The sequence below is a fragment of the Lonchura striata genome, chromosome 5 (genome assembly GCF_046129695.1).
Source record: "Lonchura striata isolate bLonStr1 chromosome 5, bLonStr1.mat, whole genome shotgun sequence".
Taxonomy (NCBI): domain Eukaryota; kingdom Metazoa; phylum Chordata; class Aves; order Passeriformes; family Estrildidae; genus Lonchura; species Lonchura striata.
Window position 1 is genome coordinate 38352457 of NC_134607.1, and position 15470 is coordinate 38367926.

Sequence of the window (15470 nt, forward strand, 5' to 3'; positions counted from 1 at the left end):
AGACTAAGACCAGCCACATTCTGGTGGAAATTATACTTAACTTTAATTTCAAAGGCTTAAATTCAGGTATTATTTAAATAAAAGTTCTGAAAATCCTACCACAAAATTCCCATATTTATTTATTTTTAGTTTGTTATATCTCATTCTGAAATTTTCATATATATTTTTAAGTGTTTTACTTGTCTCCCTTACCGGTTGATGTGTAAGTTAACACTACAAAATGTGCAAAGGTAAAGGCAGTTTTCTAAAGGCTGTGCAATGTGACACTGGAAAGAGACATGCAAAAGGGTAGAAATACCCTGACCAATTTCTCTTACTCTGAACAGATGTCAAAGCCTTCATGCTGAGTTGGAAACTGAGGTTCTGCTTCTGTCCCAGTTTGTGGTACCTTATTTTACTAAAACTGGGGTGACTGTCTTTCCATCATAGGTGTTTATGTCATTTTGCTTTGTGAAAAGGAAGCCCTAGGAACAGCCACTGAGTGTTTGCTGGTTGATCAAGTACTGCAAGGGGAAGAGGACTTAACCCTTCTCAGGAGAGACTGTCATCAGCAATGAGGTGATTCCTCTCCAATCCAGTTTGGGCTCTGTCACCTCATAAGATGAGTGAGTGAATCTTCTCAGTGACAGCAACAGATGAGACTTTTTAATGTGAAAAAGTATCCCCTTAGATTTTTTTCTCTTGATTTAGTGGGTGCTAAAATAGAAAGCTTTTTCTATCTGCATACCCTTAAGGAGCATCTCTGTGCAGAAAGGAGGTGTCTGCAGCAAGTAAGTGCATTGTGGACTGGCTCTGCAGGGACAAATTTAAAACCTGTGATGTCTGGAGGTTGCAACAGTTGGATTGGGAAAGGGAAATGAGGTAGAAATGCCCAAGGTAAGGTTCTGATGTTCCCTTATATTTATATCCACTGCTAGCACCTTCTGCTGGGGCTGCAGCCAGCCCCACAGTGTGCAGGGCAGTGCAGGAGTGCTGGGCAGGGGTGGGCAGCCAGCACAGCCTGGCTGGGGGGGGGTGGTACAGACCTGACAGGTATGAGGGGTTAACACACAGACACACAGACACACAGACACACAGACACACAGACACACACACACATACACCTCTTGCTCCTTTCTCTCTTGCCATGTTAAGTACTAACAAGTAGCTTATGTTTAACACTGAACAAGAGGGAGGGTTGGGGGGAAAGGTAGAGGGGAATAAAGAAAAAGCAGTCTCAATGTTCAAAAAAGTGTATTGATATAGGTCAAGTGCATAGTCTTCTCTACCTGGGCTTCCAATTTAGGAGATGGCTTTGCCTTGTTCATAGTTTCCTAAAGAGAAAGAGAAGTCCCACTTCCCTGTTCTAACACATACTTCCAGGTTATGTGAATAATTTTGACCCAGAATCTAAAATCTAAAGACTAATTATCCTCATCCACAAAACAGGTGTAGGAACCATTTCCTCCTTCAAATTTGTTTGCTATTAAAATGTTCTGTTAAAATGGTATACGGAAAAACCACCTTGAAGTGCTCATATCTACCTTTGACTTTGTACCAAGGACTTCAAGTAGAAATGTAATACTGAAAAAAAAAACCCTGTTCAGCTGTTGGAGGTGTCCAAAGCTGATAGCATAGTTAATTTCTATTTATTTAATTTCTATTTATTTATTACCTGATAATTTCTATCAGGTAAGCTCTTAAAAGGCTAAACAGGCATGCTTAGGAGCATTTGGCTTTTATAGTACTGGGCCGATTGACTCTTAGATCACACACAGTCTCACTGCTCCTTGAATTCCTCTCTGCAAGGTTCACACCTCAAGGGTGTGACTGCAGAGCACACCTCCCAGGTCAGGCACATCCTGGAAGGTGCTTTTGTCCACCTGTTGTGTTGGAAGGTGCATATTTCAATTATGATTTCCCTAAGGTGCCCTGGTGAGGCATCTTTGTTCACTACAGGTGTTGTATAGGGACTTAAGATGACTGCTGTATATTCTGCTGGGTAGCATTAGCAGTAAGTGAAAAGTGAAAAGCTTTTCAGGACTTGCTTATGGCTATTTAGTGAGTAAAAGAGGCAAGCCAAAACTCTAGACCACCCACTAACTGGTTTTTAAGACTAGTTCTCGTTTTCCTGGTGGCCAGAGCGAATTGTTGATTTATTTGATGTTATACATAGTTGCACAAACATAGAGATCATATAGTGTCTTTGTGCTGGTGAATAACATAAATTACAAATGTTTTCTGGATGTAATCTTCTTCTCTCAATGTATGCAGCTTAGCTGAATTTTCTTTCCTTAATTGATGAATGCAAATACTTGCTCAGGTTTCAGCAAAAATCTGTACACTCTCAGACTTGAACACTTCCCCCAAACACTTTTACTATGCTCAATGATAAACTGTAGTACAGAAAAATTCCTTGCTGACTTAAAAATTGCAAAAAAAAATTCTTTGCAGATTTCTGATGATAACAGCTTTTAATAGCAAATGCTCAGATCTAAGTTCTTAGAGTGAAGTTGCTGAGTCTTCCTAGGTCTAGATTAGTTACAGAATTTTACTAGTGTGACTGGAAAAAGAACCTTTTTGTGAAATTCTGTGGATGAATAACAGGCCAATTTTTTATGAAAATGAGGGTGGGAATATAAAAATACATATTTTATTCCCACATATGTGAGTTGAAAGCTTGCAGGATTTCCCCCTTTGGCTTCAGTGGAGCCTGGAGCCTTACAGAAACCTTCAATATTTCAGAGTACTAATTTCTTATTGTCTTCTGATATTTTCATCAGAAGACTTGGAAACAGCTGTAAAATTCATCCTTTAAGCTGTAGATCCTCCTAGGATGAGAAAAGAACTATGGGCAAATATGACCCTCTATTTTTAATAGAAATAGCTCTTCCTCCCAGCTCTGATGATCAGGAGCAGCTGGGGTTCTGTGCTGGTAAAGAATTCCTTCAGGACAGTTACCTTCACCAAAATCCTCCCACAAAATGTGTGTGTGTGTGTGTGTGTGTGTGTGTGCGTGTGTAGGTACCTGTGACTAAGGAAGCAAATGCTTTCTTATCTCTAATTACTTTTCCTGCCTTACTGAGCAGAGCAAAAATGAATGTGTTAGAAGCTCTTGAAGACATGGACTGATCTGGGGACAAGGCTCTGCACATTTATTTGATCCATGACCAGGTTCAGTCCCAGTGTGTTGCTATAACAGCTGTCCCCAGTGTTCAGGAGAGCACTGCTGCTCCTATGCTCTTCAGCCTCTCTCCATCTCCCTAAATCTGCATTTCCTTCTTTGACCACCTCAATGAACCCATGACTGGAGTGGCTGTAGGAAACTTGGAGCTGTGGGTGCTGAGACCCTGGAGAAGCAAAAAAAAATTATAATTATGTTGTCTCTTTAAGAATACTTCAGGACAGTAGGAAGATTGTGTTTTTCATTTCCTGATTACATCAGAACTAATAGGACTAATTATAGGAATCATCTTTTGTAAGCACATTGGTAACATTTGCATGTATTTATCCATGTGTATCCATTTCCATGGAGGCCTGGTATGCAGACAGCTGTTATCTTTAGATGAGTTTAGTATATTTGTCTGTATTACAGGTTCCTGCACTGGAAAATTGTTTCTGCAATCAACCCAGTTGCCTGTGCTTCCATTTGTGCTGACATCATGGCAAAGAAAGATGATCTCTTAGTCCAGCACAAGGGAAGAAAAAGTCAACTGCCTGGAACTGTTTAGCCAGTGCATTGACATTGTATCAATGCCCAAAATGGGCCAGAAAGGACAGAGTTGGTTTTTTTAAGTATGATTACCATAGGAAGCCTAAACCATTGTTTAATTAATCACCTAATCTAAAAGAATCTGAAAGTCTCCAGGGCTCAAACCTTGCTACCTCCTTCCTTTGACTGCCTTTATACTGGTGAATAAAATGTGCCAGGGACCCCAGAAGGACTCACAGCCTTGCCCTTAAGCCTCCACCTCCCAAAGAGGGCAGCCACCCCAAACTATCTCTTGGCACTTGCCCCTGCAGTGCTAATGCTGTGTCCAGCTGTGGTTTTGGAGGCTGCTCACACATCTTCACCAAAGCCATTTCAAGAATCACACTAACAGAAGCAATACCAGTTTAACAGATTATGAAACAGTGTCAGAGCCTTTTCTCTGCCCAGTTTAATTTATGAATGAAGACATTACTGCCTGTGCTCAGACCTGAAGTTCTGGGCCATGAATAATGAGGTCAAAGAGATACATTGGGACACTATGAGACAGAAGAGTATGTAAACAAATAATGAGGCCAAGCTAATAGTTAAATTTAAAAATGGAGAGGAGGACACTATTTAAAAATAATTTTCTATAGCATTTTGGATGACACTGATTTGACTCCATGAGCAAAGCAATTGAAATCCATGGATAGATTATTAAAAAGCAGTATGAATAGCACAATTACTCAAGGTGTCTGATTTCCTTTTTCATGTGGGAAAATGTGATTTTGATCTGCAATGAAATATTGGATTACAATGCATTGTCTTCAAGATGAGAGATATTTGATGGTGCAGTTCATTTGCTTATTTTTTTTCATGGCCATGGTAATCCAAGAAAAACTGTGGGTTTCCATTTGGCAAGTAGATTGGTCATGCTTCTCACTAGTATTTGTGTCTGTAGATGTTTTGTGAGGTATTGCCAATCTTTTTTTTAAGTAAATCATGAGTATACATAACATCTGCTATCCCAGATTCAGTTCTATGGGCAGGTATGTGCAAGGTTTTCCTTCTTGCTTTGGGGGAAAAAAAGTCTCAGCTGTATTGCTCACATTATATATTTTTAGTCATGGAAAAGAACCATTCATTACTGGGTCTCAAAAACCCCCATAGCTTTCCTAGAGGGATGCTTCTGAGATTCAGAATTTGAAGTAGAAATTGCAGAAGTGGTGAGGACACACCCTGGCTCTAACCTCAGAAGTTCTCAGCCCAGGAAATAATCTGTGATCGAGCCTGGACAGACCAAACCTGTCATCCTTTCCAAAAATGATGGTGTCTGATCCACATGAGAAGGAGTCCACTGAAGAAACCCCTCAGAGAGCTCCATCCCTCTCTGCTCTGGGAGGTTTTCCACAGGGCTGGGGGCAGCAATCTGGCCCTGTGTTTTCAGTAGTGAAGTTATGTGGGGAATGTGTTAGGGGTTTCATGTTTCAGTGTATGTTGTGGGTTGTGCAGCAATGAAGGGGTAGAATCCAGGCAGCTATTGATCCTAACTAGGCTTTTCCAGATTTTGCTGTGTTTTAGCTTTTCTTTAAAGAAACGTATTGTTTATGCATATGCTGTAGTTTAAGGGAGCCCAACAAATAATTTTGTTATCCTGACTTATTTCCTTTATGGTGTGACAGCAAAGAGAGCACTAGTACTAGGGATTTCAGGACTCTGTGTCCTGACAGATATCCCAAAACGGGAGGAAAAGAGAGGAGGAAGCCTTTTGGAGAGACATGAAACCGGCGTGCTCACACGTGCGCGTTATTTACCAGCACAAGTGTGCATCAGTCGGAGCCTGAGCGATTCGCTGTCCCGCAGCCTTTCAGCTCCCTCCCTCCCTCCGGGCCCACAGCCCAGTCCCGAGTGACCCGCCGGGACACAGCTCTCCCGCCGGGACAGTGCCCGCGGGGGGAGGGCGGCGGGCGCGGGCCGAGCGGCGGCGCGTCCCGGCGCCTCGGTCCCTGGCCCCGCCGCGCAGCGAGGATGCTCCGGGAGGGCGGAGGTGGTGCCGGCGCTGGGCGTGGGGCGGTAGCGCCGCGAAGAGGGAGCTAATGCGAGAGGGTGGGGAGAGCCGCCGGGATCTCCGTCTCAGCGCCGCCGCCCGCCTCTCCCGGCGCAGCCCCGCTCCTCCGCCCGCCCCTCGCCGCCGCCCGCCGGGACCGGCTCCAGCGGCGCCGGGGCCAGGCCGGGGTCGCGGCGCCGAAAGTTTCGCGGTGCCCGGCCGCGCCATGGGCTTCGACCCATCGCGGTTCGCGGGGCCGGTGGCGGCGGAGCTGCAGTGCGGGCTGTGCGGGCGGGTGCTGGAGGAGCCGCTGTCCACTCCGTGCGGGCACGTCTTCTGCGCCGGCTGCCTGCTGCCCTGGGCGGCGCGGCGCCGCCGCTGCCCGCTGCGCTGCCGGCCGCTGGCGGCCGCCGAGCTGCGCCCCGTCCTGCCCCTCCGCAGCCTCGTCCAGAAGCTGGAGGTCAAGTGCGACTACAGCCCGCGGGGCTGCGGCCGCACCGTGCGGCTGCGGGAGCTGCCCGCGCACCTGGCGGCGTGCCGCTACGGGCCGGCCGGCCCCGCCGAGCCGCAGCCCCTGGCCGGGCGCTCCCCCGGCCGCTCGCCGGGCAGCGCGGCGGGGCAGCCGCGGGCGGACGGCGGGCACCGCTGCCTGCGGGCGCTGCGGGGCGGCGGCGCCCCGGAGCCGGGTCAGGAGCTGAAGAGGGAGGCCCTGCGCTGGAGCAGGAGGGAGAAGTCGCTGCTGGCGCAGCTGTCGGCGCTGCAGAGCGAGGTGCAGCTGACGGCGCGGCGGTACCAGGCGAAGTTCGGCCAGTACATGAGCCACATCAGCAGCATCGCCCGGGACCTGGCGGGCGGCCAGCCCGGCAAGGTGAGTGCGGCGTCAAGGGTCGGCGGGGCAGCGCGCCTGGTCTGCGCCCCTCCAGCTGTGCTCTCCTCCTGCTTTGCCCGTACCCGATTTGTGAGCCACCGGCCGAGTGACGGGGCGGGCGGTGCCCCCGGGGCCGGCAGTCACCACCACAGCAGTCCGGGACCCAGCCCGATCTCGCTGCCCATCCCCCGGGCGGTACGAGCCGTCTCTCGCCTCTTTCGGGGAGATATAGTCGCCGGTCCCTGTTGCCAGATGAAGAGTTTTGTTTTTACTGATTTTTTTTTGTAACACCTCCACTGGGGACACGCTCCCTGCCTGTCCCTCTTCCGGCGCCCTTCGGTAGCCGAAATCGGTGAGCCCAGCAGTGCTTGGCAGAGGCTGCGACCGAGCGCTTGCTCGGCCGGAGAGAATGGGGAGCGGACGGGAGGGGAGATGGCTTCGCTCCTGGGCTGGCAGCTGGCAAGCGGGTCCCGGCTCGTCCGATCAGGGTGTCCACATCAGACCGCCCCGCCTCGCAGGGACCCAGCTGCTCTTGTTTCTCGTTTTGCTCCAGCTGGTACTGGCGGCAGCTCAGGGGCGTGGAGCTGGCTTTTAACTTTTATTTGAGCAGCTAGAAGTCGTCTTAAAAAACTTGAGTGCAAACTTATTGTAGACTTTGGAAACGATGGCAAAAGGACAGCGAAGCTTTGGGAGAATGGCATGACAGCTACCGCCGTTGATAAGCAGAGGCCGGAGCATTGCTGCGCTCGCCTCTCAGATCTGAGGGCATTGCCCAGAGACCGACACGCTCCTCAGGCAAAACAAACCATGCGAGAATTGCGGTGAGCTGGCTTCACTTGCTGTGGTGGAACTGGTTGGTTTTTAATTCCTGCCTGGAAGCTCACTGTGTAGGCTCAGGCACTGCTGACTGCAGCCGTGGTGAGAAGTATTTTAATGCAAGGAATTTTTCTTTCTACCTAAATCTACCTGGGCCCTTGGGAAGCAAAATCCCAGGTGGAAAAGGTCTGAGCAGTGAAACTCACACCCGAAGAAGCAATGTAGTGTGCTGGGCATCTGCCTACTGCATGGAAAATGGGAAAGGGGACGTTGTTCACAGGACACAAGAATGCCTCAGAATACAGGTCTCGGAGGTCTTGAGTAATTCTGAAAACTTGAGTAATTTTTTTTTTTTTTACGTTTCCTCTAGTTAGCTAGTTTGTGAGGTTTAGGTTGGTGGACCTGAGAGGTTTCATACACTTTCTTCATCTCTTGTCAGACGAGATAAGGTCATGTGTTGTGGGACAGCAGTGGGACAGTGCCTGCTCGGGGGGTGGCGAGGAAAGGGGTGGTGCGGCGGGAGGAGCGGCGGGACTGTCGCTGGGGGCCGGCCGCGGTGCGGAGCGGCGCTGCGCCCGCGCCGCCGGCAGGTGGCGCTGTGGGCGCTGCCGCCCGCGCATCTCCGTCGCGCTGCGCTGTTCCCGTAGACATGCACGGGATTAAATTCAAACCTATCGTTCGGGCATAAGACACGTCACTGGCACAGTTAATAACATGTGGGTTTCAGCGTAAAGTAAGGTAACTTGCTGTGCTAAAGCCTCCGATTTTCAATTTTAAAATATTTTAATTATTCACCTGGTCCACTGAAGGAAAAGATTTTTTCTTTTCTCATCTTTAACCTTTTCTACGTGTATACTTCTCAGTGTCTGGTTTATACTTTAAGCCTTTTTTCAGACTACAACCCATATTTTTACAGATGTTTTGGATTCTTTCCTTTTGGAAAGAAAAAGTTTGGGATAAAAACTGGTTTTCATCTTCTCTGTGTTCTCTGAAAATCGCTTTAAAATGTGTACTGGTAGGACTTTGGGGTCTGAAATTTATAATGTTGTGTATTTTAATCTGTATGTTTAATGTCTAAAATGTTAACACTAATAGGGATTTTATGTTTATAGACACTTCCAGACATTTGGAGCTCTGACTTTTTTCAGTGGTGCCAAGCATTCCTGACACCTAAAATCTGTCCTTTTTTTCTGTTCAGCTGAAGATAACTGGAGATAATCAGGTGTTACCTGCTAACTTTTCAGTGAATCTTGTCTTTTCTTTTTTTTTTTTTTTTTTTTTTTCCAGTGCCAAGTCTTTTCAGCCTAGTTTTTCTTCAAGCCTTATCTTATATATTCTCCAGCTAAAATCTTACATGAAATAATGTTTTCATTTAATAACTTCTTGTTGAGACTGTGTTCTTTAACAATGTTTAATCTCTTTCTTCTTAGGGAGGAGTACGCAAACCATTAGTGATCATGCTACACCGAGAAAATGACACTTTGGGATTCAATATTGTAGGAGGACGACCCAGTCAGGTAATGCAGAAAGTAACTGTAGGTGATTTTGCCCCCATCTACTTTTACTGTACACGCTGTTAATTAAGAGTAACTTTTGATGAGAGTAGGTATGGAATCTGTTCTTCAGGTAGAAGAACTGTTTATCATCAGGTAATCAGGTATCTCTGGAGTCATTGTTTGGAGGATGTTATCTCATGAAAATGGTATTATTCTCATTTTTGGAAGGGTGTTCATAGTGGTTTTGCCTTAAAACTTTAGGCTGGTTTACACTCAGTTCCCATGTGAATAATATGTATTCATGCAAACTGTTCAATGGAAATATCTGGGACTACTTGTAAAAGTCATTGTTGCAGGATTAAGCCTTTGGAATTTTGTGAAACAGCTTGCCTTCTTTTTTTTTTTTTCCTCATTTACAGGAGAAAAGAAAATTTTCTTCTGTAGCTCAGATAATTTGATTACATGTCCTGTCCTCACATGCCTGCTTTCAATTTTTCTTTATGAACTGAAACAGTTTTTCACCAATGCTGTATCTTAATCTAATCAGTGTAGGTTTAGAAGGTTCGTTGCAAACCATAGAATATGCATAAGGATCACTAGCCCCCACTTAGAATATATACATGAATATGCTTGCTTTTCTTTTTTTACTTCATCTTTCCAAAAGCATTAATCAGGACTGTGATTGCATATAGAGGGTAAAGAAACCTGTTAAACTGGAAAATTAATAGTTGATTAAAAAGGGTTGGTAATAATTAGCTTGGTAATAATTATGCACTGATCAGGTTCTTGTTAAGGGGAGAATTGTAGCCTTCTAGTATTGTTGAGGAGGGGAGTAGGACCCTGTATATTAGTTTGGCAATCTTCTGCTCTAAAGCTATATTTAGTGGTGCCAAAGAGTCTGTTCCCATCAGTCCACTGTCTGTGCTGTAGTTACTGTTCCCTGTGGGTAAATATGAAGACCAGTAGTTATCAGATGTTGGGGCTGTAAATCCAAATCAAGAGTTTCTTAGATTTTTCTAGTGGAAAGCTGAGACAACAAGTGGCTAAAAATTAAAACACACATGCCAGGATTATGTTCATATTTGAGTATAGTAGAAACAAATTTCAGACAATCTTTAGTTTGGATTGCATTGTGATATCTCTTATTTACATCTGTAGCAGAACTGCAGGGGAAAGGGAGCATTTGTTCAGTTTTCCTGGGATGGCAACTAAGCTTCTTCAAAAGGCTTAGATGCTGACAGTGCTACTGCAACAGTGATATGTATCATAACTGTCACATTTTCTGACTTAATATTTTGTAATTTTAAGGAGTAAATGATAAATATATAATGTTCTATAGCATTGTGTGTTGAGAAAACTGCTGAATGGAGAAAAGGAAATTAATTTCTATGAACACTCATATTTGGAGACAAATTTGTGAGGTTGTGAGGCAGGGATGAGTCTCAGGTAGTTCTGAGTCTTTGAAGTTCAATTTGGAAATTCCTTTGCATTTTGTTCTTATTTTGACAAGTGTGACTACTACAGGCTTTTGATTGGCATTTCCCAGGTATCAGTGTGAGACTCGGTGTATCTGGAGCTGAGGAGAGAACAGGAAATAATTCTTGTGTTGACTCAAATAGTAAAAACACAAAGTTCTGCTGGAAAGCTTAAATAGTGGAACAGGAGTTGTTAAAAAGACGAAAACAGTTCATGAAAGTGCTCTGTACATTCAGACTGTCCAGAAAAAAAGTGCCCTTGATTGAAACATTGGCTCCTGTGGCAGAAGAGCAGAACAGTGATGTCTCTATATTAGTCATGTGCTTGGGGATGTGTTCTTCATCATGTTATTTGTATTTTATAAGTGCAATACAGCTTTTTTCCATTGGAAAGCAGGTGACTCTTGGTCACTTGGGTAATGCACACAGATACTTTCTGTTGGCTGTGTTTATTTCCAGTCCATAATAGGCATCCCCACTGTTTACCTTCTACCTGAAGGAAGGAGGCAAGGAAAGGAACAACTCATCATAGGATCATCTTATTTTGTCAGAATGGAACTTGCTTTTCATAAGTGTGTTTCTGAGGGGTGATTCATTATTCTGAGAGAGCGAGGCTGCTTTGATGGACCCCAGCTCTGTCTGTCTGGCAGGACTGTTTCCCCTGAGGACACCACATCAAAGCCAGGCTGGAGGGAGGTGGGGATGTGTGCTGCACCACAGTTTGTGCACAGCCCCTGGGCTGTGTGACAGTGCTGGAGCTCAGTGCACCTTGTGCTGTGTTTTCCTCTCAGGAGTGGTGGGTACCAGCACATGCAACTGATGGGGACCACAAGCCAGACTGAAATACCCTTTTTTAAAAACAGGTCATACATTGCTATTGAAAAAAGCCAATGAAATTTCTGATGGTAAGAAACACAGTTTTCAGAAATGAGCTATAATTTAGCTTTTTGTTTCCTCAGGTTGAAACCAAACCACATCCCTCTTGTATTTTCCCTAATGGCCATTATGCTTCTTTTATCAGAATTTCATTTCTCACTGCTTAGATGGGAAGTCAGTGGAAATCTATTTGTTCATAATTTCAAAATATTGCTAGAACTGTTACTGTGTTTCTCTTTTGCTTCTTTCCTGACATGTATGAGTCTCTGTGAAAAAAAGGAATTTATGAAAACATAGTCTGACTAATATTTTGCTGAACAAATATTTATTGACCTTAAATCTACCTGGGTCGAGTCTCCATAGGAATGTTGCCACATTGTGTAAAGAACGTTTTACATATGTCTTCACAGTTTTCTTAATAGAAAGTTAAAAAGGATTTTCCCCATGCTTGTATAGGACCTAGACTAGAAACCTGTGCACGTATGAACTGTGCTGTTGGTCAGGGAGTCACCAGTCACAGAAGGTAAATAAGCATCATATAAACTGCAATCTAAAGAATAAATCAGCTGGAAAAAGATTCCTTCAGTTATTGCTAACTAGGTTATTATTTATATAAACACTTTGAACCCTGTAAGTAGGCAGTGTCTGTTTGACATTAGTTCTTTATTAATAATTATTTAAAATTACTTTTAATTATCATATGATGAAATAAAGTAATTCCAGCATGTACAGCAACATCAGTTATATTGTTGCAGCTGTGGTAGATAACTTGTCTGTTTCAAATTCAACCTTATGTGAGTTGTACTTAGTGTTGCATAAAGATCAGCTGGAGATGGATTCTCCTTTTGTCCACAGCTCGTCTGTATGGATTTCATAGTTGAGCAAATTCTCAATCTCCCATGTGAATAGGATTTATGAAGTTAACCAGTTCCAACCAAATCCTCTCACTGTTACGTGCCAGCTAACTAGTGTCATGTTGTTCCTTGGAGCTTTATTTTCAAAGGCAGTAAGGCAGTTTGCAAGCAGCAGTACTGCAGGAGCCCTTTTCGTTCTGAGAGAAACACTTGTGCATTCATTTTTATCAGTGTCTTTCACTGTGCATTTATGTGCTAGTCACTGGCTGCTCTTATGTCTGAGGTTTGCTCCAAGTATTTTAGCTCAGATCGGATTACTGTTGCACACTGTATCTCATTTAGACTAAAATAACCGGAAGTAAATGGATAATCTTATAAAAATTGCTGGAATAGTTCATTAATTCTGTCCTTTTGATTAATAACTACTTTGTGTTAAGCAAATTAAAAAAAAATCTCAAGGAGCTTAATTCTTAGCTAGAAAAATGAGCTGCATATTTCAGGTGGGTTTAAGTTTTTCATTGCTGCTGATTTTAGTACTGTCTCAATTTTTGTACTAATGTGGCCCTTTTTGCAATTCCCCTATTGCCTGGTACAGAACAATCAGGAGGAATCTGCTGAGGGAATTTATGTGTCAAAGATTTTGGAAAATGGACCTGCAGACAAAGCAGAAGGCCTGCAAATTCATGACAAGATTATTGAGGTAAGAACCCACAGTAATGGATTAGTCTGTCATATTATGAGATTAATAAAGGATTTGATGGTTTTCACCCTAAGTAGGTTGTAATTTTCCTCTTTTGCTGTGTCTGAACATGATTCTTGTACACTGAACTGCTTGAACATTTCTTAGAATTAAAGACACAAGATGGATTTTTCCAACAAGTAATAAATCTACTTGTATTAGGATTAAGCTGATCTAGGTGAAGCAAAGGTGTCAACACTTAAATAGCAAGAAGTAGAAGCATTTTGTGCTTCTTTTATTTAAGTTGAGAAAGAAGACGAATGACTGAAAATTCACAGGTTTAGTGAAACTGATTTTGTCCTGTGTAGGGACTGTTACTTTCATGGCTCTGGGACAAGGCAGACAAGATGGCTTGGTAAGCACTGCTTTGAAACTTCTTAAGCAATTACAGGAAGTACTTCCTGCTGTATGAATGGAAGGAGATCATCTGTTGTTCTCACCTGGATCACTACAGCACTTTCATGGCCATGTAATTTGCCAGCATAGAATTTTCAGTTTGCTCCTGCATTGTATGCTGCTTTTCTCATAAAATAACTATAATAAAAGAAATCAGTAAGTCAGTTGGAAGAATAGATTGATGTCTAGACTGGATGTGTACCTCTAATTAGCCCTGTCAAGAAATCTCAGAGGAGCAGTTTCCAGCTGAAATAGGCTCCTTAGGGTGCTGCCAAGACAGCGTTTCCCATCCCAGCTCTGACACAGCTCGCAGTGACAGCACGTACTGCTTGCTGCTGGGTTTGTTTAGGCCACGTCACTCCAGCTTTGCAAGTTTAGAGGAGGCTTAGGAGCATGGTGTGAACTTGCCAGTGGGATGGGTGTTTGAACAAAGGCACACGAAATAAGTGGATTGGAAGACAAATGCAGAATTCTGCTGCTGGTTTCTTGTGTTATATCCCTACTAAGGACTAAAAGCATAAGCTAAGAGTGTTTATATGTTGGCATTGCTTTTAATGTTGGGAGCCTAGAGCAGTGTGTGAAATCAAATGAATATATTTCTTGGAAGAATAAAGCTTATGCTCTTAGCTGGCAGATAAATGCATCTCTAGGAGACACCAAGTGGGCCGAGCAGAACTGAACTTGCAAGATACTTCTTATTTCCCTAAGGTATACAAAAGCTTTCAGATACTTTTTTTTTTTTTTTTTTTTTTTTTTTTTTTTTTTTTTCTGTAAAGATCTATTTTCTTCTGACATTACTATTTCATTTACCACACTGTGTTTTGGGAATTTCACACATTTGCTCAACACTTCCTGCTTTAATTTAATGTGCTTTTATAGTGCCTTGTTTTTTAAAAATGAAACAAAGTGGTTTTGGAAGAAAGAAGAATAAAGTCACAAACCAGTGTTTATTATATGTGAGCTCTTTTCTCAAAATGTCACCATAACTGATGCTTGATTTTTACTTGTTGAAAAATTGTCTGCATAAAATCATACTGAAACAGATTTCAGTTCTATGTGACATTATAGATCCAATCTAGCATAAGTATTCCTACAGCTCTGAATGGAGCACCATATTAATATGCAACAGATTTGTATATAACTTTTGTATTCTGTCAAGCATTTTAAAATATTTTTGATCAGGCCAAAATTTCTAGTATATGTTTCAGTGTTTCAAAATTTATTAGACCAAAATAAAAAGAGGAGGAGAAAATAAGTAATTATTCCTTCATGCTAGATACAGGAAACAGCTGGAGTCAGAGCATTGAATTTTTCCTTTCCCATGCATAGCTATCAATGTCTTCTTGCAGTGGGATGCCCTGCCAGCTCTGATGTGGTTTGTTGTGAGACATCATTCTGAAAACTTTTGCTGTGAGGAAATAATCAGGGAGTGGAACTATTTCAAAACTGTTGGCAGGTATATGGAATAGGAGTTTTGGTGAGAAGCTAATAGAAAGTGGGACTTCTTATTGTTTGCTTTTCACTTTTTTTCGTGATCTGATCTAATGGGTGATATTTTATAGGGTCATTCTTCAATAATCAAGAGCAGAAGGAACTGATGTTATTTGAAGACCCTTTAATAGCTTAAGTAATTTGTTTGGCAATGGGATGCCCGGGGTATTTCTAGCAATGTGTATCTAATGGGATAATAGACACAACTATCCCATTAAATCTGAAAATCTGTTCTCAAGGCATGTTTGCTAAATAAAGAAGGTAATTTGTTATAGTGATTTATCACATGTTTAACAAAAATTGACTGCAGATGGTTGACTATGGTGAATTATGCACATTTCAGATGACCATCTTGTGGGCAACCTAGTGCAGCAAATGGATCTCACAGTCCTATGGCACTAGCAGATGGAATTGAGAGCCAAGGCTGGTAGATATAAGTAGTGTTGCCTTTTATTTTATATTTATCATTACCTATGCAGCAACATTGCCAAATTATTAAGGTATTTGGAAGGATGCCAAGGGAAGGAATCAGATTTCTTTCTTGAGGTATTTATTCTAAGTGTAAAAGTGCCACACAAATGACTTGAGTTGCTGGAAGTTTTTGAGATCAATATGCCCAGGCCATAGACCCTCTGACACTTTCATTTGAAGAACGTTGATGTTTATTTGGCTTTACCCTCAGGGGAGCATATTTTGTTCATGAGGACCTGAAAGCTGAAACAGATGCCTGTGTGCTGGCAGG

At 43.2% G+C, this 15470-nt stretch overlaps 1 protein-coding gene across 1 annotated transcript in view; it reads left to right on the top strand.

Moving 5' to 3' along the window:
* Nucleotides 1-5943: 5943 nt before the first annotated feature.
* PDZRN4 (PDZ domain containing ring finger 4) overlaps nucleotides 5944-15470 on the top strand; it is a 228406-nt gene continuing 218879 nt past the window's right edge. Inside the window, exons 1-3 of the mRNA XM_021545292.2 lie at nucleotides 5944-6585; nucleotides 8832-8918; nucleotides 12698-12802. Coding sequence (XP_021400967.2) covers nucleotides 5944-6585; nucleotides 8832-8918; nucleotides 12698-12802 — 834 coding nt within the window. The remainder of the gene's footprint in view (nucleotides 6586-8831; nucleotides 8919-12697; nucleotides 12803-15470) is intronic.